Source organism: Mustela lutreola, chromosome 11, assembly GCF_030435805.1.
Source record: "Mustela lutreola isolate mMusLut2 chromosome 11, mMusLut2.pri, whole genome shotgun sequence".
Classification (NCBI taxonomy): domain Eukaryota; kingdom Metazoa; phylum Chordata; class Mammalia; order Carnivora; family Mustelidae; genus Mustela; species Mustela lutreola.
This window is the reverse complement of record NC_081300.1, coordinates 65,901,809-65,926,159: the sequence shown is the minus strand read 5'-3', so window position 1 is coordinate 65,926,159 and position 24,351 is coordinate 65,901,809. Positions and strand designations below refer to the sequence as shown.

The window sequence follows — 24,351 nt, the reverse complement described above, 5'->3', positions numbered from 1 at the left end:
AGATATTAGAGAAACCATCTCGGGAGATATAAATGCCCTTTCTGGAGAAATAAAAGAACTAAAATCTAACCAAGTTGAAATCAAAAAAGCTATTAATGAGGTGCAATAAAAAATGGAGGCTCTCACTGCTAGGATAAATGAGGCAGAAGAAAGAATTAGCGATATAGAAGACCAAATGACAGAGAATAAAGAAGCTGAGCAAAAGAGGGACAAACAGCTACTGGACCACGAGGGGAGAATTCGAGAGATAAGTGACACCATAAGACAAAACAACATTAGAATAATTGGGATCCCAGAAGAAGAAGAAAGAGAGAGGGGAGCAGAAGGTATACTGGAGAGAATTATTGGGGAGAATTTCCCCAATATGGCAAAGGGAGCAAGAATCAAAATTCAGGAGGTTCAGAGAATGCCCCTCAAATCAATAAGAATAGGCCCACAACCCGACACCTAATAGTAAAATTTACAAGCCTTAGTGACAAAGTGAAAATAATGAAAGCAGCCCAGGAAAAGAAGTCTGTAACATACAATGGTAAAAATATTAGATTGGCAGCTGACTTATCAACAGAGACCTGGCAGGCCAGAAAGAGCTGGCATGATATTTTCAGAGCACTAAACGAGAAAAACATGCAGCCAAGAATACTATATCCAGCTAGGCTATCATTGAAAATGGAAGGAGAGATTAAAAGCTTCCAGGACAAACAAAAACTGAAAGAATTTGCAAACACCAAACCAGCTCTACAGGAAATATTGAAAGGGTCCTCTAAGCAAAGAGAGAGCCTACAAGTGGTAGATCAAAAAGGAACGAGACAATATACAGTAACAGTCACCTTCCAGGTAATACAATGGCACTAAATTCATATCTCTCAATAGTTACCCTGAATGTGAATGGGCTAAATGCCCCAATCAAAAGACACAGGGTATCAGAATGGATAAAAAAACAAAACCCATCTATATGTTGCCTCCAAGAAACTCATTTTAAGCCCGAAGACACCTCCATATTTAAAGTGAGGGGGTGGAAAAGAATTTACCATGCTAATGGACATCAGAAGAAAGCAGGAGTGGCAATCCTTATATCAGAACAATTAGATTTTAAGCCAAAGACTATAATAAGAGATGAGGAAGGATACTATATCATATTCAAAGGGTCTGTCCAAAGAGAAGATCTAACAATTTTAAATATCTATGCCCCCAGCATGGGAGCAGCCAACTATATAAACCAATTAATAACAAAATCAAAGAAACACATCAACAATAATACAATAATAGTAGGGGACTTTAACGCTCCCCTCACTGAAATGGACAGATCATCCAAGCAAAAGATCAGCAAGGATATAAAGGCCTTAAACGACACACTGGACCAGATGGACATCACAGATATATTCAGAACATTTCATCCCAAAGCAACAGAATACACATTCTTCTCTAGTGCACATGGAACATTCTCCAGAATAGATCAGATCCTCGGTCCTAAATCAGACTCAACCGGTATCAAAAGATTGGGATCATTCCCTGCATATTTTCAGACCACAATGCTCTGAAGCTAGAACTAAACCACAAGAGGAAGTTTGGAAAGAACCCAAATACATGGAGACTAAACAGCATCCTTCTCAAGAATGAATGGGTCAACCGGGAAATTAAAGAAGAATTGAAAAAAATCATGGAAACAAATGATAATTAAAATACAATGGTTCAAAATCTGTGGGAACCAACAAAGGCAATCCTGAGAGGAAAATAAATAGCGGTTCAAGCCTTTCTCAAGAAACAAGAAAGGTCTCAGGTACACAACCTAACCCTACACCTAAAGGAGCTGGAGAAAGAACAAGAAAGAAACCCTAAGCCCAGCAGGAGAAGAGAAATCATAAAGATCAGAGCAGAAATCAATGAAATAAAAACCAAAAAGACAATAGAACAAATCAACGAAACTAGGAGCTGGTTCTTTGAAAGAATTAATAAAATTGATAAACCCCTGGCTCGATTTATCAAAAAGAAAAGAGAAAGGACCCAAATAAATAAAATCATGAATGAAAGAAGAGAGATCACAACTAACACCAACGAAATACAAACTATTATAAGAACATACTATGAGCAACTCTACGCCAATAAATTTGACAATCTGGAAGAAATGGATGCATTCCTAGAAACATATAAACTACCACAACTGAACCAGGAAGAAATAGAAAGCCTGAACAGACCCATAGCCAGTAAGGAGATTGAAACAGTCATTAAAAATCTCCAAACAAACAAAAGCCCAGGGCCAGACGGCTTCCTGGGGGAATTCTACCAAACATTTAAAGAAGAACTAATTCCTATTCTCCTAAAACTGTTCCAAAAAATAGAAATGGAAGGAAAACTTCCAAACTCATTTTATGAGGCCAGCATCACCTTGATCCCAAAACAAGGGATCCCAAGACAAGGATCCCATCAAAAAAGAGAGCTATAGACCAATATCCTTGATGAACACAGATGCGAAAATACTCAACAAAATACTAGCCAATAGGATTCAACAGTACATTAAAAGGATTATTCACCCCGACCAAGTGGGATTTATTCCAGGGCTGAAAGGTTGGTTCAACATCCGCAAATCAGTCAATGTGATACAACACATCAATAAAAGAAAGAACAAGAACCATATGATACTCTCAATAGATGCTGAAAAAGCATTTGACAAAGTACAGCATCCCTTCCTGATCAAAACTCTTCAAAGTGTAGGGATAGAGGGCACATACCTCAATATCATCAAAGCCATCTATGAAAAACCCACCGCAAATATCATTCTCAATGGAGAAAAACTGAAAGCTTTTCCGCTAAGGTCAGGAACATGGCAGGGATGTCCATTATCACCACTGCTATTCAACATAGTACTAGAAGTCCTAGCCTCAGCAATCAGACAACAAAAGGAAATTAAAGGCATCCAAATCAGCAAAGAAGAAGTCAAATTATCACTCTTCGCAGATGATATGATACTATATGTGGAAAACCCAAAAGACTCCACTCCAAAACTGCTAGAACTTATAGAGGAATTCAGTAAAGTGTCAGGATATAAAATCAATGCACAGAAATCAGTTGCATTTCTCTACACCAACATCAAGAATAAAGAGAAATTAAGGAGTCAATTCCATTTACAATTGCACCCAAAACCATAAGATACCTAGGAATAAACCTAACCAAAGAGGCACAGAATCTATATTCAGAAAACTATAAAGTACTCATGAAAGAAAATGAGGAAGACACAAAAAAATGGAAAAATGTTCCTTGCTCCTGGATTGGAAGAATCAATATTGTGAAAATGTCTATGCTACCTAAAGCAATCTACACATTTAATGCAATTCCTATCAAAGTACCATCCATCTTTTTCAAAGAAATGGAACAAATAATTCTAAAATTTATATGGAACCAGAAAAGACCTCGAATAGCCAAAGGGATATTGAAAAAGAAAGCCAACGTTGGTGGCATCACAATTCCGGATTTCAAGCTCTATTACAAAGCTGTCATCATCAAGACAGCATGGTACTGGCACAAAAACAGACACATAGATCAATGGAACAGAATAGAGAGCCCAGAAATAGACCCTCAACTCTATGGTCAACTAATCTTCGACAAAGCAGGAAAGAATGTCCAATGGAAAAAATACAGCCTCTTCAATAAATGGTGTTGGGAAAATTGGACAGCCACATGCAGAAAAATGAAATTGGACGATTTCCTTACACCACACACATAAATAGACTCACAATGGATGAAGGACCTCAATGTGAGAAAGTAATCCATCAAAATCCTTGAGGAGAACACAGGCAGCAAACTCTTCAACCTCAGCTGCAGCAACATCTTCCTAGGAACATCACCAAAGGCAAGGGAAGCAAGGGCAAAAATGAACTATTGGGATTTCATCAAGATCAAAAGCTTTTGCACAGCAAAGGAAACAGTTAACAAAACCAAAAGACAACTGACAAAATGGGAGAAGATATTTGCAAACGACATATCAGATAAAGGACTAGTGTCCAGAATCTATAAAGAACTTAACAAACTCAACACCCAAAGAACAAATAATCCAATCAAGAAATGGGCAGAGGACATGAACAGACATTTCTGCAAAGAAGACATCCAGATGGCGAACAGACACATGAAAAAGTGCTCCATATCACTCGGCATCAGGGAAATACAAATCAAAACCACAATGAGATACCACCTCACACCAGTCAGAATGGCTAAAATCAACAAGTCAGGAAATGACAGATGCTGGCGAGGATGCGGAAAAAGGGGAACCCTCCTACACTGTTGGTGGGAATGGAAGTTGGTCTAGCCACTCTGGAAAACAGCATGGAGGTTCCTCAAAATGTTGAAAATAGAACTGCCCTATGACCCAGCAATTGCACTACTGGGTATTTACCCTATAGATATAAATGTAGTGATCTGAAGGGGCATGTGCACCCGAATGTTTATAGCAGCAATGTCCACAATAGCCAAACTATGGAAAGAACCTAGATGTCCATCAACAGATGAATGGATCAAGAAGATGTGGTATATATACACCATGGAATACTATGCAGCCATCAAAAGAAATGAAATCTTGCCATTTGCAACAACGTGGATGGAACTAGAGCGTATCATGCTTAGTGAAATAAGTCAAGCGGAGAAAGACAACTTTCATATGATCTCCCTGATATGAGGAAGTGGTGATGCAACATGGGGGCTTAAGTGGGTAGGAGAAGAATCAATGAAACAAGACGGGATTGGGAGGGAGACAAACCATAAGTGACTCTTAATCTCACAAAACAAACTGAGGGTTGCTGGGGGGGAGGGGTGTTGAGAGAAAGGGGGAGAGGTTATGGACATTGGGGAGGGTATGTGCTTCGGTGAGTGAAGTGTGTAAACCTGGTGATTCACAGGCCTGTACCCCTGGGGATAAAAATATATGTTTATAAAAAATAAAAAATTATTTTAAAAATGTCCACAATACACAAATACACAAAAACTGACGCAATTGCTCATGAATTGACCCAAAATACAAGCAGTAAATGAATATTCCTCATGCTGCCTGGGTGGCTCAGTTGCTTAAGCATCTGACTTTGGCTAGAGTCATGATCCCAAGGTCCTGGGATCAAGCCCCAAGTCTGACACCATGCTCAACAGGGAGCCTGCTACTCCCTCTCCTGCCCCCCTGCTCCCCCTGCCTGTGTTCTCTCTCTCTCTGTCAAATAACTAAAAAAAAAAAAATTTTTTTAAAGGACTCCCCTCAGGCACAGGAAGTGATTCCAGGAAGAATCTGAATCTACAAAAACAGTGTAAGGGACTCCTGGGTGGCTCAGTTGGTTAAGGGTCTTGCTTCAGCTCAGGTCATGATCCCAAGCTCCTGGGATCTGGTCCTGCATCAGACTTCTTGCTCTCCAGGGAGCCTGCTTCTCCCTCTGCTTGCTGCTCCTTCTGCTTGTGTGTTCCCTCTCTCTCGCTCTCACTCTGTCTCTAGCAAAGAAATAAAATCTTTTTTACAAAATCAATGTAAAAATCAGAAATGCTAACTAAAGGGACAAATACTAGACTTTTTTATTATCTAATCTCTTTAAAAGATTCATCACTGCAAAGCAGGACAAAATATCCAATTAAAAAAAGACAGTCACTTCAATAAATGGTGCTGGAAAAATTAGAAAGCTATGTATAGAAGGATGAAATTCATCCATTCACTTACACCATATCCAAAGATAAACTCAAAATGGATGGAAGACCACGACGTGAGACAGGAATCCACAAAAATCCTAGAGTAGAACATAAGCAGTATCCTCTTCGATATCAGCCACAGCAATTTCTTTCATGACACATCTCCAAAGTCAAGGAAAACAAATGCAAAAATGAACTTTTGGGACTTCGTCAAGATCAAAAGCTTCTGCTCAGCAAAGGAAACAGTCAACAAAACAAAGAGGCAACTCACAGAATGGGAGAAGATATTCTCAAATGGCATTACAGACAGAGGGATGATATTCAAGATCTCTAAAGAACTCCTCAGACTCAACACCCAAAAAACAGATAATCAAGTCAAAAAATGGGCAGAAAACAGAAACTGACACTTCTCCAATGAAGACATACAAATGATTAGCAGATATATGGAAAAATGTTCATCATCATTAGCCAACAGGGAAATTCAAATCAAAACCACATTGAGATACTGCCTTACACCAGTTTAGAATGGCAAAGATTAACAAGATATGAAACAACAAATCTTGGGGAGGATGTGTAGAAAGGAAACCCTCTTAAATGTTGGTGGGAATGCAAGTTGGTTCAGCCACTTTGGAAAACAGTGTGGAGATTCCTTAAGAAATTAAAAATAGAGTTACCCTATGACCCTGCAATTGCACTACTGGGTATTTACCCCAAAGATACAGATGTAGTGAAAAGAAGGGCCATCTGTATCCCAATGTTTATAGAAGCAATGGCCACAGTCACCAAACTGTGGAAAGAGACGAGATGCCCTTCACAGATGAATGGGTAAGGAAGATGTAGTCCATATGTACAATGGAATATTACTCAGCCATCAGAAAGGATGAATACCCAACTTTTGTTTCAACATGGATGGGATTGGAGGGGATTATGCTGAGTGAAATAAGTCAAGCAGAAAAAGTCAATTGTCATATGGTTTCACATACTTGTGAGCTAAGGGAATAACATGGAGGATATTAGGAGAAGGAAAGGAAAAGTGAAGTGGGGGAAATTGGAGGGGGAGATGAGCCTTAAGAGACTGTGGACTCTGAGAAACAAACTGAGGGTTTTGGAGGGGAGGGGTGAGGGATGCGTGAGCCGGGTGGTGAGTAGTAAGGGAGGCACGTATCCTATGGAGCACTGGGTGTTATACATAAACAATAAATCATGGAATGCTGCATGAAAAGCTGATGACGTATTGTATGATGACTAACAACACAATAAAACGTTTTAAAAAAGGATATGTCACTGTCCACACAAATATAGTAACTATGTATGCTGGAATTTCTGCCAAAAGTAAAATAATATGTAGGAAAATCACAGTGAATATGCTGAGAGGTGAGACACAGAAGGATGTTATCAGGTGCTTACGTTCCATGTAATGTGGCAGCATCATCAGAATGTGGACTATGGCAAGTTACTGATCATAAGACAGAAAGAACTTACAGCTTGTAAGCAGAAGAAGTAGATAAAATGGAATCATATCAAATGCTCCATTAATCTGATTAAGATACATGAAAAGAGGAAAAAGAACACATGGGACAACAAGAAAATAAAGGCAAGATGCTATATTGAAAGGACAGTACTAATCACATTCATGAATGCTCTATTAAAGACAATTAAAGACAGGGATTGTCAGACTGATGTCACAGCAACACCCAAGTGGCTGCTGCTGATGGGAAACTTCCAGTAAAGAAAATGACTCTGAAATCTAGGAACATTTGAGAACAATCCCCACCCAATTCTTCTCCATAATGTGAGCCTTGAAACATTCACAGAGAACAGAGAGAAAATCTGGGAAGATGAGTTGAATCCTTAAATTAATTAGGATGAATACTTTGTGTTATGTACTTTACACAGAGAGAAAGGAAGAAATAATCTGAGTGCACCTTTCATGAGAACAGAACTAGAAATGTCCCCCACATGTCCCTTCCTTCCCCAGGCTTAACGATGTTCAAACACACAGTGGCAAGAACTCCCTCTGCAGCCAAGAGGGGAGCACAGCTCCACGTGAACCAGATCCATGAAACTCACCCAGAAGCACAGAGATTCTCTCCAGCAGTGGGAGAAGGAATATCTTCAAGGGGACAAGTGAGGACATGAGGGAGGCTTCAGGTGGCCAGGGTCCAACTGGGGCTCAGGAGACAGAACTCTGGGGTCCCCACTGTGGTATAGTGGGGACCATCTCCTGCTCCCCACACTATTCTCAGCCTGGGTGCTGCCCTTGGGCCTGCCCACAGGCTCAGCCCTCACAATACTCTGAGCATGACCCTGACCCTGAATTCAGCCCAGGGGATGCGGTAAAGGAGGAACCCCTGAGAATGATCCCCACAGTCCCCTGAACCTGCAGTCACTGTGGACCTCAGATGACTCCGTGCTATTGTAGAATAGCCAGAACACCACTGGCACCCTCACCTGCTAGGAGAACACAGAGAGAGAACCAAACAATAATGCAGGGCAGAGCCATCAGGACCCAGGCCAGGTCTCTGCACCACCAAAGAGCCTCCACCCTCACAGGTTCTCCAGCTCTAACCTCGGACACAAACCCAAAGGTTCTCCCCACGTGCAGGCTGAGGGGCTCCTTTAGAGAACAGCCAGGATGGGGATGGCAGTGAGTTCAAGACAGAAACTCTGCTGCCCAGCCTGGTCTCACCCTTCCTCTCTCCAGTCCTGCTAAAGTTCTATCCCGAGAAGCCCAGGAGACCAGCACACCTGGTCTCCGCTCCTGGACTCAACCCACTTTCCTCTGTTTTCCTGGGAAGCTAGTTACACTGGTCCCCACCTTACCTATTGTGAAATGGGGAAGCACAACATATGTAACAAATACTTTTTTCATATTAAATGATACAAAACATTAAAGAGTCTCTTTCATGAGAATGACTCAGTGAGGTCTCAGTGAGTTAACCCAGTGTTGGAGTCTTCTGTCTGAAAATGGGTAATCCAAGGAAAAGTCTTCAGCTTTTCCACTACACTGTGACCTTCTTCATGTGCAGTTAGGTCCAGGTATGAATGAGCAGGATCCCATTTTCACAAAACCAGATACTAGGCTAGTTTACAAAGCCTCCCACACCAAATTCCAGGAGATGCAGACTGGAATAAGGGAAAAGAGGTAAAAACAGCAGTAATAGCAATAAAATAAAAGGTTTGCCTGTTCAACTGAATTTAGCACCAGAGGTATCACCTGTTGTTCTGATGACCCCGCTACATGGATAGAGATTCAGGAAGTATTAGTCCTGATTCCCAAATACACAGAAATCTAATGGCTGTGGGTCATCACACACGTTTGTCTGGACAATGACCCTTTTCAAATGCACTTGCACTGTACTCTGCACTCTCCTTTCTGACACAAGACTGCAGGCTAAGCCAGAGCATTTCAACCCTGTGACCAGTGCAGGAATCACACCAGACCCGCCTCCTGCACCTTGTATGTGACCTTCTGTGCTGGGCAGGGTACAGGTAGGGCAACTTCCTGTGAAAGCCTTAAAACCCTGGTTCACACCCCTTCTCAGGCAGCAGGTGCTCTGGGGTCACCTGCAGGATGGAAGCTCCTGGTCTGACTCCTCCTCCACCACCAGGGGGCAGCAGAGCTGCATCAGGAGCCCCAGGTCAGAGGCTGGGGCTGCCCAGGGGGAGCCTCACAGGGACACCAGGCCTGGAGGTCAGCAGGTTGTCTAAGGTTCAGTCCTCAGAGACTGTCAGGATGATCCATCCTATCCCCTCAGGCTGCAAGGACCATGTTCTGAGGTCAAACACACACAGTATCACCAAGGAGACTGGTGGGAGTCTTGACACAGAAAGCAACTCACCTGGGAAATTCAGGTCCCCTCTCTGTCCACCAGTGTCCCCAGGGACTGACTCCCTTCTGCTGGGCACATCCAGAGACACCCGATGACTCACACTCTGTCTCTCCTTCCCCACCTCCACCCCAAGTCAGTCCTGGGGCTGCAGCTCCTTTGTTCAAGAGCATCTCGGGGGGCAGGAGGCAGAGCACTCAGGACCCTGGTCCCTGGAAGGAGCATCCGCAGCCTCCTTCTGAAACTGTCTCCAGAGTAACATTATTCTCATGGCTGCAGGGACCATGGTTCAGACCTTCGAACTCACAGCATATGGGAGCATGTGATTCTGTGGATCCTCACAAGATCACAAACCTTGAAGTTGTTTCTCATGGATTCAGGCCCTTTACACAGGTTTGCATGAAACATTAACGAAAAAATTAAAAGGAATGAAATGGTTGATTATACCAATTGCTGGTCTGCTCTGGGATGGGGGCTGCATAGAGACAACAGCACCATGTGTAAATAGACTAGAAATCCTAATGAATCTCCAATAGCAGATGGTTGTTTAACAAGTAAGCACCTACTTACAAAATGATGAAAGAATCTCAAAATGAGAGAGTTTCCTATTTTGTTGTCATGACAAGGATGGGACCACAGAATCTCTGGGGGATGCAGAGGGAACAAGAAACCAGGGAAGGAGGTAATGAGGTCATAGGACCACCTCTCCCTGAATCAAGTGTTCTCTGCATTTCTCAGAGGGACCAGGCCAGCCCCATGGCCAGGATTCTGGAAGGCCCTGGGCCAGCCCCGGACATCCCTCAGGCAGAATGGGTAGGGACACTGGTTGTGTTTAAACTACAGGAATATGACTATGATACCAGATTTGGAGACCAATGTTCATTTCCTGACCTGAGAGCTGTTGGAGGAAGCCATGGGATCGTTTCTTCCTCCTCAGTCACCTGGTCTGAGCTCACAAGTAGTTTGAGTCCCAGAGAGGAGGAAATTTGCATAATTACTAACAACCACAGAACAAAAGGCCTGGAAAGAAATAAGAGAGGCCAGGGAGGCTGGCCCAGCTGTGGTTTTCAGAAGACAGAGCTCTGGGCACATCCACCATGGCCTGGACCCCTCTTTCACTCCTTGTCCTCACTCTCTGCATGGGTGCTCTCCCCTGTCCACACTCTCAGCCCCACAGGACCTGAGCTGAGCCTGCCACAAACCCTGAGCTCAGGCACAGCACAGCCTCAGTGTTGGGATGATGGGATGAGCCCCGACCTCATTGCAACTTCTCCTCTTCTGTCTTTTCAGGCTCCGTGGTCTCCAGTGAGGTGACTCAGCCACCCTTTGTTTCAGTGGCCCTGGGACAGACAGCTACAATCTCCTGCACTGGAGAGGAACTGGGCTATGGTTATGTACAATGGTACCAACAAAAGCCAAGGCAAGCCCTTCTGAAGGTGATTTATTTGGATAGTCAGCGGCCCTCTGGGATCCCAGAGCGATTCTCTGGCTCCAAGTCAGGGAACACAGCCACCCTCACCATCAGCAGCGCACAGGCCGAGGACAAGGCTGACTATTACTGTCAGTCCTATGACAGCTATGGTAATGTTCACAGTGACACAAGCACATGGGGAAGTGAAACATAAACCCCTTTCCTGACTGCATCACCTTCTCCTCCAGCCCCAGGAGGCCTGTGCACAGAGGAGTGAACAGGTCTGTTCGAGGTCCCCAAATCTGTGGTCCCCAGTCTGTCTCCTTTCTCCCAGTCCTGCACAAACTCTACAGCAAGGAGCCCGGGATCTGAATCCAGCACACCTGGGCTCCATCCTGTACTCACCCCCACTTTCCTCTGATCTCCTGGGAACCTAGTCTCCTTGGACCTCAACTTTATGTGATATGAAATGCAGAAAATTATACTGATGTTAGAAACACTTGGTTTCCAAATTCACTGATGTACAAATATTGACAGAGTCTTATGAATGAAACAAAGATTGTGGGGTCTTAGTGAGTGGGTGCTGGGCTGGGAGTCTCTTGTTCATCTTCTGCAGAAATATGAGGAAAGGGGCTTAGCAAAAGGGTGATGTGTATGACATGAAGTTGCACATCCTGGTCAGATTCCCAACTTCCCTGTTTCATCCAAATCACCTAAGAGGCTTATTTACAAACCATCCTCCCCCAAACAGCTAGTGCTATGGGTTGTAATAGAAACAGCAGTGGCAGAGATGACAGAAATAGGCCAATAAAGAGAGGTGCACATGTGAAGGTTAGTGCTAGAAAGATCACCTGTTGCACTGTGACCCAGCGACACTCACTGTGATGCAGGCAGCATCAGACTTGATTCTTAAATGGAGAGAAAGGGATGCCAATGGGATCTCGCAAAGGTTTCCTGGACTGTGACCCTTTCAAAATACACTACACTTGGGGTCCTGGGGGGGGGGGGGGGGCTCAGTGGGTTAAGCCTCTGCATTTGGCTCAGGTCATGATCCCAGGGTCCTGGGATTGAGCCCCAAATCGGGTTCTCCCCTCTGCGGGGAGCCTGCTTCCTCCTCTCTCTCTCTCTCTCTGCCTGCCTCTATACTTGTGATCTCTGTCTGTCAAATAAATAAATAAAATCTTTAAAAAAAAAAAAAAAAAACCTCACTACACTTCATCCTGCATCCAACATGTTGCAACGACCAGTAGGACAGGCTAGGGCATATCAACCCATGGACAAGTGGAAGGAATCCCACCTGTGCTGTCTCCTGCACAGTGTATGTGACCTTCTGTGCTGGTCTAGGCAGGGCAGTAGGGGCAGCTGCCCGTGGGACCTGAATAACCTTGTCCACACTCCTATTCAGGTGACAGGTGCTCTGGGGAGACATGCAGGAGGGAAGCTCCTGGTCTGAGTCCTTCTCCACCAGCAGGGGGCAGCAGAGCTACATCAGGAGGAGCAGGACAAAGGCTGGGACTGCCCAGAGGGAGTCTTAGAGGCACACCAGTCTGGGGATCAGCAGGGGTGGTCAGAGGCTGCCAGGATGAACCATCCTTATCTCCTCAGGCTGCAGGGACCTTATCCTGAGGGTCAGATACACATTGTTAGACACTGACAGGAGTCCTGACACCGGCAGTACCTCACATAGAAAATTACACTCTCCTCATTCTCCACCTAAGTTCCCAGGGAACTGACTCTTCTGTGCTGGGCACATCCAGAGACGCCCTGACTCCTCACCTTCTGCCTCTTCTGCGCCACCTCCAGGCGGACTCAGACCTGGGGCTGCATCTGCCTTGAGCGTCTCCTGAACAAGAGGTGGGGCGCTCGGAGCTAGTGGTTCCTGGAAGGAGAATCTGTAGTCTCCTTGTGAGACTGTTTCCAGAGTGAAGTGACTCCCACGGTCTCAGGCCACATCTCTGGTCCCTGTGCTTTCCTTGATTCAGTGACAGAATCCAGTTCCCAGGAGGAACCACTGACTATCCAGTCACCAGAGATCACACTGTGTGCAGTCATGACCCGGGGGACCCTCACAGACACACAGAGCTTAAAGTGAGTTCCTCAGTCAGGGATGGTTTCTGGCACTTCACACAAATCTATGTGAGACGTGGAAGAAAAAAATGAAAGGAATCAAAGTGTTGAGATGTAAGTTGCTGAACTCCTGTGGGATGAGGGGAGTCATACAGATACCCAGCCCATGTGGAAACAAACTAGAAGTCATGATGAATCTCTAATGGCAGGTGATTGTGTGACAGTAAATTCCCACATGTACTGTGATGAACAAGTGACAGAATGAAAGAGTTTTCCATTCTGATGACATGCTGAGAATAGGACCAGAGTTCAGTTGGGGGACACAGAGGGGACATGAAGCAGGAAGGGTAGATGGTGAGGCCACAGGACCACCTTTCCCTGAATCAGGTGTTGTCTGTAGCTCCACAGGAGCCCACCTAGCTCAGCCCCTTGGCCAGGCTCCTGAACGGCCTCCCTGGTGCTGACCCAGCTGCCCTGTGCTCACTGACCCTGGTCCAGATGGCCATGATCACACATCAGAGAGACAGTATAGAAATCTTCTGTGTGCAGTGGTATCAGCAGAAGCCAGGACAGGACCCTGGCCGGTCATATATGACAATAACAAGCCTCCCTCAGGGATTCCCTGATGCTAAGACTCCAACTAGGAAGACACGGCCACCCTAAACCCCAGCAGGACCAGGGCCAAGGACAAGGCTGATTATTACTGTCAGGTGTGGGACAACAGCAATGCTCACAGTGATAGAGCCAGACAGGGTTGTGAGACACAAACCCCTTTCCTATCTGTGTCAGACTCTCCTTCAGTCCCTGGAGGACTAAGGATAAAGCACAGAGGTCTGGTCCAGGGCTCCAGGTCTGAGATTCCCAGGCCTCTCTCCCAACACAGTCCTCCAGGCAGCCTCTGTGCCATGTGGATCAGGGGTGCCTATGCAGCAGGCGGGATGAGGCTGTCGTGGTTTCTTGCCTAGGGTAGTTTTTGGGGATGAAAGATCAGGCTGGAAGGGCAAGAGATGTCCATGGAGACAAGACAAGCTCAACGTGACAACAGGAAGTCTCACCATTTCGTTAAATAGAAGAATTGTGTTGTTTCTGGGTGAAGCAATTCTTATTTGGAACTAAGACCTCAAGGGCAGCAAAGTATACAGTCTTGGTACAAGGAGTGAAAATTTTATAGTGGGTCACTCGAATATCAGTGAATATGGACATTCCCAATTCTACCTCTTCATTCCTGGACCCATGAATTCTGGCTATTGGGAGAAATACCATCAAATAGAGGGCACATATTTAGTGCAAATATCATCTCCTGACATATCTTGCCACAGTCTCATAAGATGCTGCATGTGACTGGACAGTAAACAAATGTAATAGAGGCCGTAAGTCCATCATTCAAGCCAGTTGATTCAAACGGTGGGGGACATGGTAGAACGAGAAAATTCCATGGGCATCAGCACACTGCAGCCTTTTTCTGATGTGAAATGTGAGCCTTGGACAAAAGCTACACTGGATGAGGCATTTAGTAAGTCCAAGGGTTACAGTTTGGGAAGAAACACTTCAGGAAAAGAAAGCAAGTTCCTGTCCAGAGTAAATGTCTATTCCACTAAGGACAGAGCAATCCCTTCCATGATGGAAGAGGTCTAATGTCATTCATCTTCCATGAGGCTCCTGGCTGACTTCCCAGGGAAAGGTCTCATTCTGGAAACTCTAGGTTGGTCTCGATCTTGCAGATAGGTCCCACTGAAGTGGCCATATCTATATCAGCCTTATGAGTAAACAAACTTAAGGGTTATCCTATTAATAACCTACCAAGGTGCAGCGTAGCCACTTTAATATAGGGCCCCTGGACAAGTTCAACAGTGGATGGACAAGAAGGCCCACCACTGTCTGCTGAATGTCACATTACCCACCTGATGATGAACACCATTTCCCTCTGAGGACACACTCTTGTGGGCATTTTCATGGAACACAAATAGCTCTATGTTCATTTGGGGGTGGGGTCTACTCCTATGTCTCTTCCTCAAACATCTTTCACCACTTTCCTTTTTGTGTTTCTTCCAATTCTCTAACCATCCAGTCAAACTGAGTCAGAGGACATAGGTTAGAAACAAGCCACTCTGTCCTTCTTTCTGTCCAGGTGAATAAAAAGGCACTCTACTCAAATGTTGCCTTATTTAAAAACTTTCCATATTCTGCAGGGGTGTCCGAGATGAGGACTGCAGGACTACTATTGTTAACTAGCAGAGCTGGATGCACATCACACAAGAACCTCTTAAACCAACCATGGTTTTTCTCTGGATCAGCTGTTCATAGGATTGTCCCCACTGGGTCATAATTGTTCCAGACAGAGCAGAGACAATGCAGTATAGGTTGGGGTCCTGGCCATCAGGCCTTTTCCTCATGCAACTGGCCTATGCCTTCAGGACATGGGGAAGTCTGATCTCAAATCTTACTCTTTTGTTGGATGACGGAGAGCTGCTGTGACTGTACAATTCCCTGGCATGGTTGATCTGAAAACACTCAGTTCATGCAGGCAGCTTGATCACATAGTAACTTAGTGGCTAATAAGGGGCATACAGTCTCTGTTAAGATTCAATGGATGAATGGATAAGGAAGATGTGGTCCATATACACTATGGAGTATTATGCCTCCATCAGAAAGGGTGAATACCCAACTTTTCTAGCAACATGGATGGGACTGGAAGAGATTATGCTGAGTGAAATAAGTCAAGCAGAGATTGTCAATTATCATATGGTTTCACTTATTTGTGGAGAATAACAAATAGCATGGAGGACATGGGGAGTTTAGAGAGGAGAAGGGAATTGGGGGAAATTGGAAGGGGAGGTGAACCATGAGAGACTATGGACTCTGAAAAACAATCTGAGGGTTTTGAAGGGGCGGGGGGTGAGAGGTTGGGGTACCAGGTGGTGGGTATTAGAGAGGGAACGGATTGCATGGAGCACTGGGTGTGGTGCAAAAATAATGAATACTTTATGCTGAAAATAAAATAAAAATTTTAAAAAAAGATTCAGTAACAAGCCAAAGCATGTGTCATTTGGAACATTATAACAATAGAGATGCACAAAAAATTGGTAAGCTGCCCATATATTTCAGTTCTATGAACACTGCCATTCACTGATATCAGTGTGTTCTGTCAAATGAGTCTGATTTCTAACTTGGTCCTGTTGTTCATTATGGTAACAACATATACCTTATCATTGGTGATAATAAGGAACTGCATGTCTCCTAAAAATGCAAAGACCCCCAAAACTACAACTTTGGCACCCAATCCAGAGATCAGAATCTCTAGAAAATGTATGTGTTTATACCATACATAGGGGTATATATGTACATATCTCCAACATATGTACACATACATCTCCAACATATACACAGCAGACACAATTTGTATATACGCGCACAAGCACTCACAAGTATCTTCATAAATATGTATGTGTATCAGTATATGATAGAAAGGAGTGTGTGACAGGAATTGGATGTCATGTGGAAACACACACACACAGGTGTGCCACACAGAAGCCACAGTGACTGTCAGCTACAAACAGCTCCAGCGTCCCACTCAGTTTTCAGGGAGGTTCACATGGGGCTACTCTTGTGACTCACCTTCCCTGGAAACATACAACAGGGAATTCTAACACATCACACCCGTCACTCAAATTTGAACATATGGGAAAATATCACCTTGGAACTCACAGACACCTAAGTTCCTCACTGTCCCTGCATCCTCAGACAAAGCAGACTCTTTCCGTAGGACTGACTCCAAACACACTTCAGTTTTTGTTCCTTCTCTCCATCCTGGCAGCAGCCCCACAGTCTCTCTGCAGAGAAGCCTCCTCCAGCCTCTCCGCACACACGACCAGCCCATCATTTTGTCTGATATCACTTCATTCTCTGCACATCAACCAACACTGTCCAGGTTCTCCTATTATTTAATTAATTGATTGTTTTGTATGAGTTTTTATCCCAAATGGTCAGGAAATTTTAATGAAATACATGCCCATCTCAATCAGAGGCATGAACATTCAAGCATCTATTTTCCTGCAGACAGAAGTAAGTCTGCAATGGTGGTTCTCCAGGTACTACCAGTTCTGTGAGATACCAAATCCTCTCACTCTCTCTCCCACCACCACTACTATGGAGGCTTTGCTTTACCTTGTTGACAACAGACTTCGGGATGGCTGCTGTAGCTCTAGCTAGGACAACTATGAGACAGGAGAAAGAGCCCTGCATAAATCTAGTCTCTTTCATTCATAGACAAAAGTCCCCAGAAAGATTCCCAGCAGAATGACACATTGATGGGATAGCTCTGGGACACAGGGTCACTGCAGACCTAGACATACCTAAGAATAGCAGTAGTGGGTCTTCTCAATGATTACAGAAGACAAGATGAAGGTAGACGGGGTTGGTGATGGTGTGCTGTCTCACCAAATCAACTATGTCCCCAGTGCTGCGCTGCCCAAGGCAGGAACCCAAGAAATACTTATGCCTTATTTACACTGATTTCTAGGGTGGAACTTATGGAAGACCAAGCTGGATCTGAATAAATGTTACTTGGGTGACTGTCCTCTTGTTTCTCTCTTCAAGGTTGGAGGCATCATCACACTACTTGATGCTCAACAGCCATATCAAGTGAGACAGTGCATTATTGCTGTGTCTCCTGGTGTTCGGCCCCCAAACCACACCCACGACCACCACCACCAACACAGAAAGATGAACCCTGAGACTTCAAATGGGTCCTACCTTCTCTTCATATGAACTTCTTCCTATTTTCATGGGAAATATGACACCTAGTGCCTGCTTTTAGGGGTCCCAAAGAGAAGAGCAAATCCTCTCCTGGGACCAGCAGTGCATGGTTCAGGGGAATCAGGGTGTGACCACTGGGTCATGAATCTCCACATGGACAAAGGAGTTTCCTGCACTTCCAGCTGCCAGCGTGGATCCGCCACTAGGGGGCGGAATCCCTGGCCAAGCCTCAGGGATTCCAACTGGGAGGATTGGTCACCAGGACCCAAGACCAGAAGCTAAAGGTATAGGTTTACTACACTATCACCTTTGCTCTGATGTAAAATTCTGACTTGGCGTCTCTCATCACTACCCTGAAATTTGTCTTGGGCTCTAGCACACGTCCAGGACTTCATGACACTCCACCCCACCCCATTCCCGCTACACTCAGTCACTGTCAATCATTGCTCAAGCACTGCGTCTGTCCCTGGCAGGGAGGGCACCCTGGGGTTACTGAGGCACAGCATCTATGACCTGCCGCAGGAGCTCTCCATTGGCACAGACTCCTACAGCAACATCAATGGTTCCCTAAAACTCCATGTGCACCTGGCAAGGGAGGGATTTTGTTCCTGCTCTGATGTTCACAATATAAACCAAGAGTAGGACACACACTGATGTATGATCCTCTAGGACCTACAGAGGAAACATTCTATGATGGGTTCAGAAAATGCAGACAGACTCCACCTCACAGCTCTGCAGTGAGCATGCCTGCCCAGAAGACAGGTCAGGACATGGAGAGGCATAGATTTTGGACTCCAGACTATAGGGACACAGGGTGAAATAAAATCCCCTGGGTTCAAGGCGGGTCCTGAGGGGCTTCCCCTCGAATCTCTGTCTCTTGGAGCTGAGCCCATTTCTAAAACCACAAACCCAGAGCTCTGGCTCATTTGCATAACCAGCAGCTGTCTCTAGCAAAGGGATAAGAGAGGCCTGGGAGGAACCCTGCCCAGCCTGAGCCTTAGAGAGAAAAATTGAGGGACCTGCACCATGGCCTGGACCCCTCTCCTCCTCGGATTCCTGGCTCACTGGACAGGTGCTAAGGCCAGGTTCACACCCATCCCAGCCCCGGGCTCTGGAACACTCCTGGCCCTGATTCTGAGCTCAGAAGTGGATTGTCAGTGGGGGGTGGGAGGGAGACAGGATGATCAAGACCCTGCTGTGGGATGACAGGCTGGTGATAAACCCCCACTGTGCTCCCTGGCCCCTTTTTAGACAAAGGGCTGCTCCTGCCCAAAGAAATAGGGTGGGTGATTTTCATTTGTTCAAAGGCTCAATCTTCCAGACAGGTAGGCCCAGGAACTAAGATGACAGCAGGGTGGAAATGGCCTAAGGAATTGAGAGAGCTCAAGCCAGACAGGTGGCATATATAGCGGATGATACCCTGGCTGGAACCCCAACTCTCATCTTCTCTCTTGCAGGATCCATGGCCTCCTATGTGCTGACCCAGCCTCCCACGATGTCAGTGAACCTGGGACAGACAGTCAGGATGACCTGTGGGGGAAACAACATTGGAAGAAAAAGTGTTCAGTGGTACCAGCAGAAGTCGGGTCTGGCCCCTGTGATGATTATCTACGATGATAGCAGCCGGCTCTCAGGGATCCCTGACCGGTTCTCAGGCACCAACTCGGGGAACACGGCTACCCTGACCATCAGCGGGGTCCGGGCCGAGGACGAGGCTGACTATTACTGTCAGGTGTGGGACAGCAGTACTGTTGCTCACAGTGACACAGACAGATGGGGAAGTGAAACACAAACCCCTTCCCCATCTGTGTGGCACGCTCCGACAGCCTCAGGAGACCTGCGCACAGAGCAGGGAGCACTTCTGGCCCAGGTCCTCTCATCTGAGGTCCCCATACCCCTCTCCCCATCCAGCTCTCGAGGCAGCTCTGCACAGGACGGTCAGGAGAGCATTTACAGCTGACGGCACTAGATTGCCTGCTTCTCTGGGCCTGGGTGTCATCTACAGACAGAGGGACTGGGTAGAAAAAAGACACAGGGAGATTTTCATCACACATCATCATTTCCATGATGAAGAAGAAGCACATCATCATTTCCATGTGTGGTCATGGGCTAATACCCTCCCAACTGAACAGTATTAGAGCCAACAGGTCCAGGCTCAGCTGAGCTCCTGAAGCCCTGGGGACATGGCTGGAGACTCTTCTACCGCAGTGGAACAGACAGGTACAGTGGACACTGAGGTGTCTCCCACATCTCTGGGGCTCTCTATTCTATTCCACTGATCTACGTGTCTGTTTTTGTGCCAGTACAAACTGTCTGGTTGATTACATCTTTGTAATAGGGCTTGAAGTCCAGAATTGTGATGTCACAAGCTTTGGTTTTCATTTTCAACATTCCCACTGGCTATTCTGGATCTTTTCTAGTTCTATACAAATGCTAGGATTACTTGTTCCAGCTCTGTGAAAAATTTCAATGGTATTTTGTCAGGGACTTCATTGAATGTGTAGATTGCTGTCGATAGCATAGACCAAGAAAATGTATTCTTCCCACCCAGTAACGTGGAATGTTTTTGCATTTCATTGTGTCTTTTCCCAGTTTCTTCCATAAGTGTCCTGTAGTTTTTAGAGTATGGATCCCTTAACTTTTTGGTTGGGCTTATTCCTAGGTATCTTGTGATTTTTGGTACTACTATAAATAGGATTGATTCCTTAATTTCCCTTTCTTCTGTCTCATTGTTCGTGTATAAATATGCAACTGATTTCTGTGATTCACGGTATATCCTGGCATATTTTTGAACTGCTGAATGAGTTCTAGCAATTTTGGAGTGGAGTCTTTGGGTTCTCCACATAAAGTATCATATCATCTGTAAAGAGTGAGAATTTAACCTCTTTGCCACTTTGAATGGTTTGTTTCTTTTTGTTGTCTGATTGCTGAAGCTAGGACTTCTATTACTATTTTGAACAATAGTGCTGAGAATTGACATCCCTGTCACCTTCCTGAACTTAGGGAGAAAGCAGTGGTTTTCCCCATAGAGAACGATATTCATGGTGGGTTTTTTCTATATTATTTTGATGATATTGAGGTATGTTCTCTCTATCCCTACACAGTGGAGAGTTATAACCAAGAAAGGATACTATACTTTGTCAAATGCTTTTTCTGCATCAATTGAGAGGATCCTACAGTTCTTGTCCTTTCTGTTTTTTCTCTTTTTTTTTTTTTTTTTTTAATTTTTTTTTTTTAATTTTTTATTTTTTATAAACATATATTTTTTATATACATATATTTTTATCCCCAGGTCTGTGAATCACCGGGTTTACACACTTCACAGCACTCACCAAATCACATACCCTCCCCAATGTCCATAATCCCACCCCCTTCTCCTTTCTGTTTTTTAATGTAGTGTATCACCTTTATTGATTTGCAAATGTAGAACCACCCTTGCATCACAGGAATAAATCCTACCTGGTCATGGTGAAGAATCCTTTTAATGCACTGTTCCATCCTAATGGCTAGTATATTGGTGAAAACTTGACATCCAGATTCATCAGGCATATTGGTCTGTATAATTCATGTTGGTCGGTAATTCTCCTTGTTTATTTTCGGTTCAAGGCAATGCAGGCCTCATAGAACAAGTTTGGAAGTTTCCCTTCCATTTCTATGTTTTGAAACAGCTTCAGAAGAGTAGGTAGTAATTCTTCCTTAAATATTTGGTAGAATTCCCTTGGGAAGCCATCTGGCCCTAGACTCTTGTGTGTTGGGAGATTATTGGTTACTGCTTCAATTTACTGCTTGGTTATGGGTACAGTCAGATTTTCTATTTCTTCCTCTTTCCATTTTAGTAGTTTATGTTTCTAGGAATGTATTCATTTCTTCCAGATTGCCTAATTTGTGGCATATATGTGCTCATAATATGTTCTTAAAACTGTATTTCCTTGGTGTTGTTCGTGATCTCTCCTCTTTTGTTCATGATTTTATTTATTTGGGTCCTTTCTCTTTCCTTTTTGGTAAGTCTGCCTAGGAGTATATTGATCTGCTCAATTCTTCAGAGAACCAGTTTCTAGTTTCCTTGATCTGTTCTACTGTTCTTTTAGTTTCTCTTTCATTGATTTCTAGTCTAATCTTTATTATTGCTCATCTGCTCCTTCCTATAGGCTTTATTTGCTGTTCTTTCTCCAGATCCATTAGGTATAAATATACCTGTGTATTTGTGAATTTTCTACTTCCATATGATTATCTTGTATAATTATGTACGTCCCTCTTGGGACCATCTTTGCTGCAATTCAAAGGTTTTGAGCTGTTGTGTTTTCATTTTCATTTGCTTCCATAAATTTTTTTAATAATTCTTTAATCTCCTGGTTGACCCATTCATTCTTTCATAGAATGCTCTTTAATCTCCATGTATGTGAGCTCCTCCCAAATTTCCTCTAGTTACTGAGTTCAATGTTCAAAACACTGTGGTCTAAAAAAATACAGGGAATAATCCCAATGCTTAGGTGCTAGTTGGGCCTGATTTGTGACCCAAAATGTGATCTTTTCTGGAGAAAGTTCCATATGCCCTTGAGAAGAGTGTGTATTATGTTGCTTTAGGATGGAATTCTCTGTATATATCTGTGAAGTCCATCTGGTCCAGTATGTCATTGAAAGCCCTTGTTCCCTTGTTGATCTTCTGTTTAGATGATCTGCCCATTGCTGTGAGTGAGCGGTTAAAGTCCCCTACTATTGTTATATTATTATCAGTGTGTTTCTTTAAGTTGGTCATTAACTGGTTTATATAATTGACATTTCCCATGTTAGGAGAAAAAATATTTATAATTGTTAGATCTTCCTGTTAGATAGACACTTTAAGGATGATATAGTGTCCCTCTTCATCCCTTGCTACAGTCTCTGGTTTGAAATCAAGTTTGTGTGATAGGAGGATTGCTACTCCAGCTTTCTTTGATGTCCATTACAGTGATAAATGTTTCTCCACCGCCTCACTTTCAATCTGGAATTGTCTTTGGTTCTAAAATGAGTCTCATATACACAGCATGTGGATCAGTCTACTCTACCACACTGATCCTCCCCTTCTCTTCCTGTGACTTCAGTTTCCTGAGACCACACTGTCCCACCTGGGATTCAGCCCTATCTTCCCATTGGAAGCCTTCTCAGCAGGGACGTCCCTCAACAGAGCAGAATTCTAAAAAGTTCTAATTATGAAGACTCTGTTCTATCATCTTTTGGTAACATGCTTACAGAGTCTCCCTCTCCCCATGGCTTATCTTCCCATATATCCCATCTGACTGACTTCTGCGCAACTCCTACCTTGCATAAAAGTGGTCACACTTTGTAGGTTTTCAGCAGTTCCTTCTGTTGAGTCTGCAGATATTCAGAATGATTTGATAACTATCTAGCTGAACTCCAGGGACTAGATGAAACAAGGGTCCCCTACTCTTCCACCGTCTTCTATCCTCTCTGACAGGCTCTATTCTTAGACCATTTTTTCCACATTGCTGCAGGAGATAGGAAATGAACCAGGCTCCACTGACCAGAGCAAGACAGTTAAGACCCATGTCCCAAGTGGCACAGTAGGACCTAGAAAGATAAACAGAGAAAGTGAGATATTCCATGGCGGCCTGAAGCCTTACACTGTGAAGCTCAGTGAGCACACAGTCCTCTGAGGTGGGGGTGCTCCCCAAGATACATCAGCATTGCAGCAGTTCCAGGTGGGGTCCAGGCATCTGCAAGTGGAACAGCTTGCAGCCCCGCCAATGGTGCTGGTCGTCCAGACACATCTGCGTACTTTCACCCTTGCTCCCCTGCTCTTCCCAAAACAGATGTGATGCTCACGCCAGGCACAGTGTGAGGCACAGCTTTTTGTCCTCCTTCCCACCCAGCTGGGCCTTACTTCACCTGTGTCCACATTGCTCCCTCCCCTCAGGGCTGGGTCTTTCATTCAGCCTGGGTCTGACTCAGCCTCCTGTCTTCCCCAGAACTCTCTCCTCTCCTCTCTCACAAGCTCCACGCCTCCCTTGACCTGATGCTGACTCCCTCCGTGTCAGTGGCCCTGATCAGGCCTAAGATCCCTGCTCTAGGGATGAGCTCAGGTGTGAACCTGCTTCTTGGCAGCAGCAGAAGCCAAGCCTGGTCCCTCGGCTGGTATATATACAGATATGAGCGAACATCGAAGCCCGATTCTGAGGATGCAACACAGAGACATGACGCCACTGAGAAAGACCAGACTGAGGGCGGAGACCAGACTGACCATTGCTGTGACACTGATTGTGGCAGTGGGAGTACCTGGCAGTGACTCAGGTGACACAGAAGGGTGGGGTATGGACACAGACTGTCCTCCACAGCCTGGTTCTCACTCTCCCCTGCCCTGCCCTCTGTGCAGCAGCTGGTCAGGCCTAAGAGAAGGCGTCCTCCTGATCCCGGCCTGAGCCCTGCAGGAGGGAAGACTCCCACAGGTTCTCTGTCCTCACATCTGAGTTTGCCCTAATGAGCAATGACAGAGTTGGGGGGCTCTTCTGACTATGAGGATGTAGTCAAATAATACAGTAGATAATACAGATTAAGGATGTCATTGTACATCACATGGGCTCCAAATATAATCATGGTTCACTCAGGAGAGAGACAGATGTCTCAGCTCATTTCTGTGGAAAT

At 44.8% G+C, this 24,351-nt stretch overlaps 2 protein-coding genes across 3 annotated transcripts in view; both read left to right on the top strand.

Moving 5' to 3' along the window:
• LOC131811716 (immunoglobulin lambda-1 light chain-like) overlaps nucleotides 1–24,351 on the top strand; it is a 209,112-nt gene that overhangs the window by 12,680 nt on the left and 172,081 nt on the right. The window contains exon 3 of the mRNA XM_059140505.1: nucleotides 11,045–11,065. Coding sequence (XP_058996488.1) covers nucleotides 11,045–11,065 — 21 coding nt within the window. The remainder of the gene's footprint in view (nucleotides 1–11,044; nucleotides 11,066–24,351) is intronic.
• The window catches only part of LOC131811715 (immunoglobulin lambda-1 light chain-like), a 204,189-nt gene continuing 190,399 nt past the window's right edge, over nucleotides 10,562–24,351 (top strand). Inside the window, exons 1-2 of one of the 2 annotated variants that reach the window (XM_059140502.1) lie at nucleotides 10,562–10,622; nucleotides 10,770–11,065. In XM_059140502.1, the coding sequence (XP_058996485.1) occupies nucleotides 10,577–10,622; nucleotides 10,770–11,065 (342 nt within the window). In that variant the 5' untranslated portion in view covers nucleotides 10,562–10,576. Of the gene's footprint in view, nucleotides 10,623–10,769; nucleotides 11,066–18,692; nucleotides 18,785–19,169; nucleotides 19,463–24,351 lie in introns of those variants that run through there. The other variant, XM_059140503.1, reaches the window with a different exon arrangement.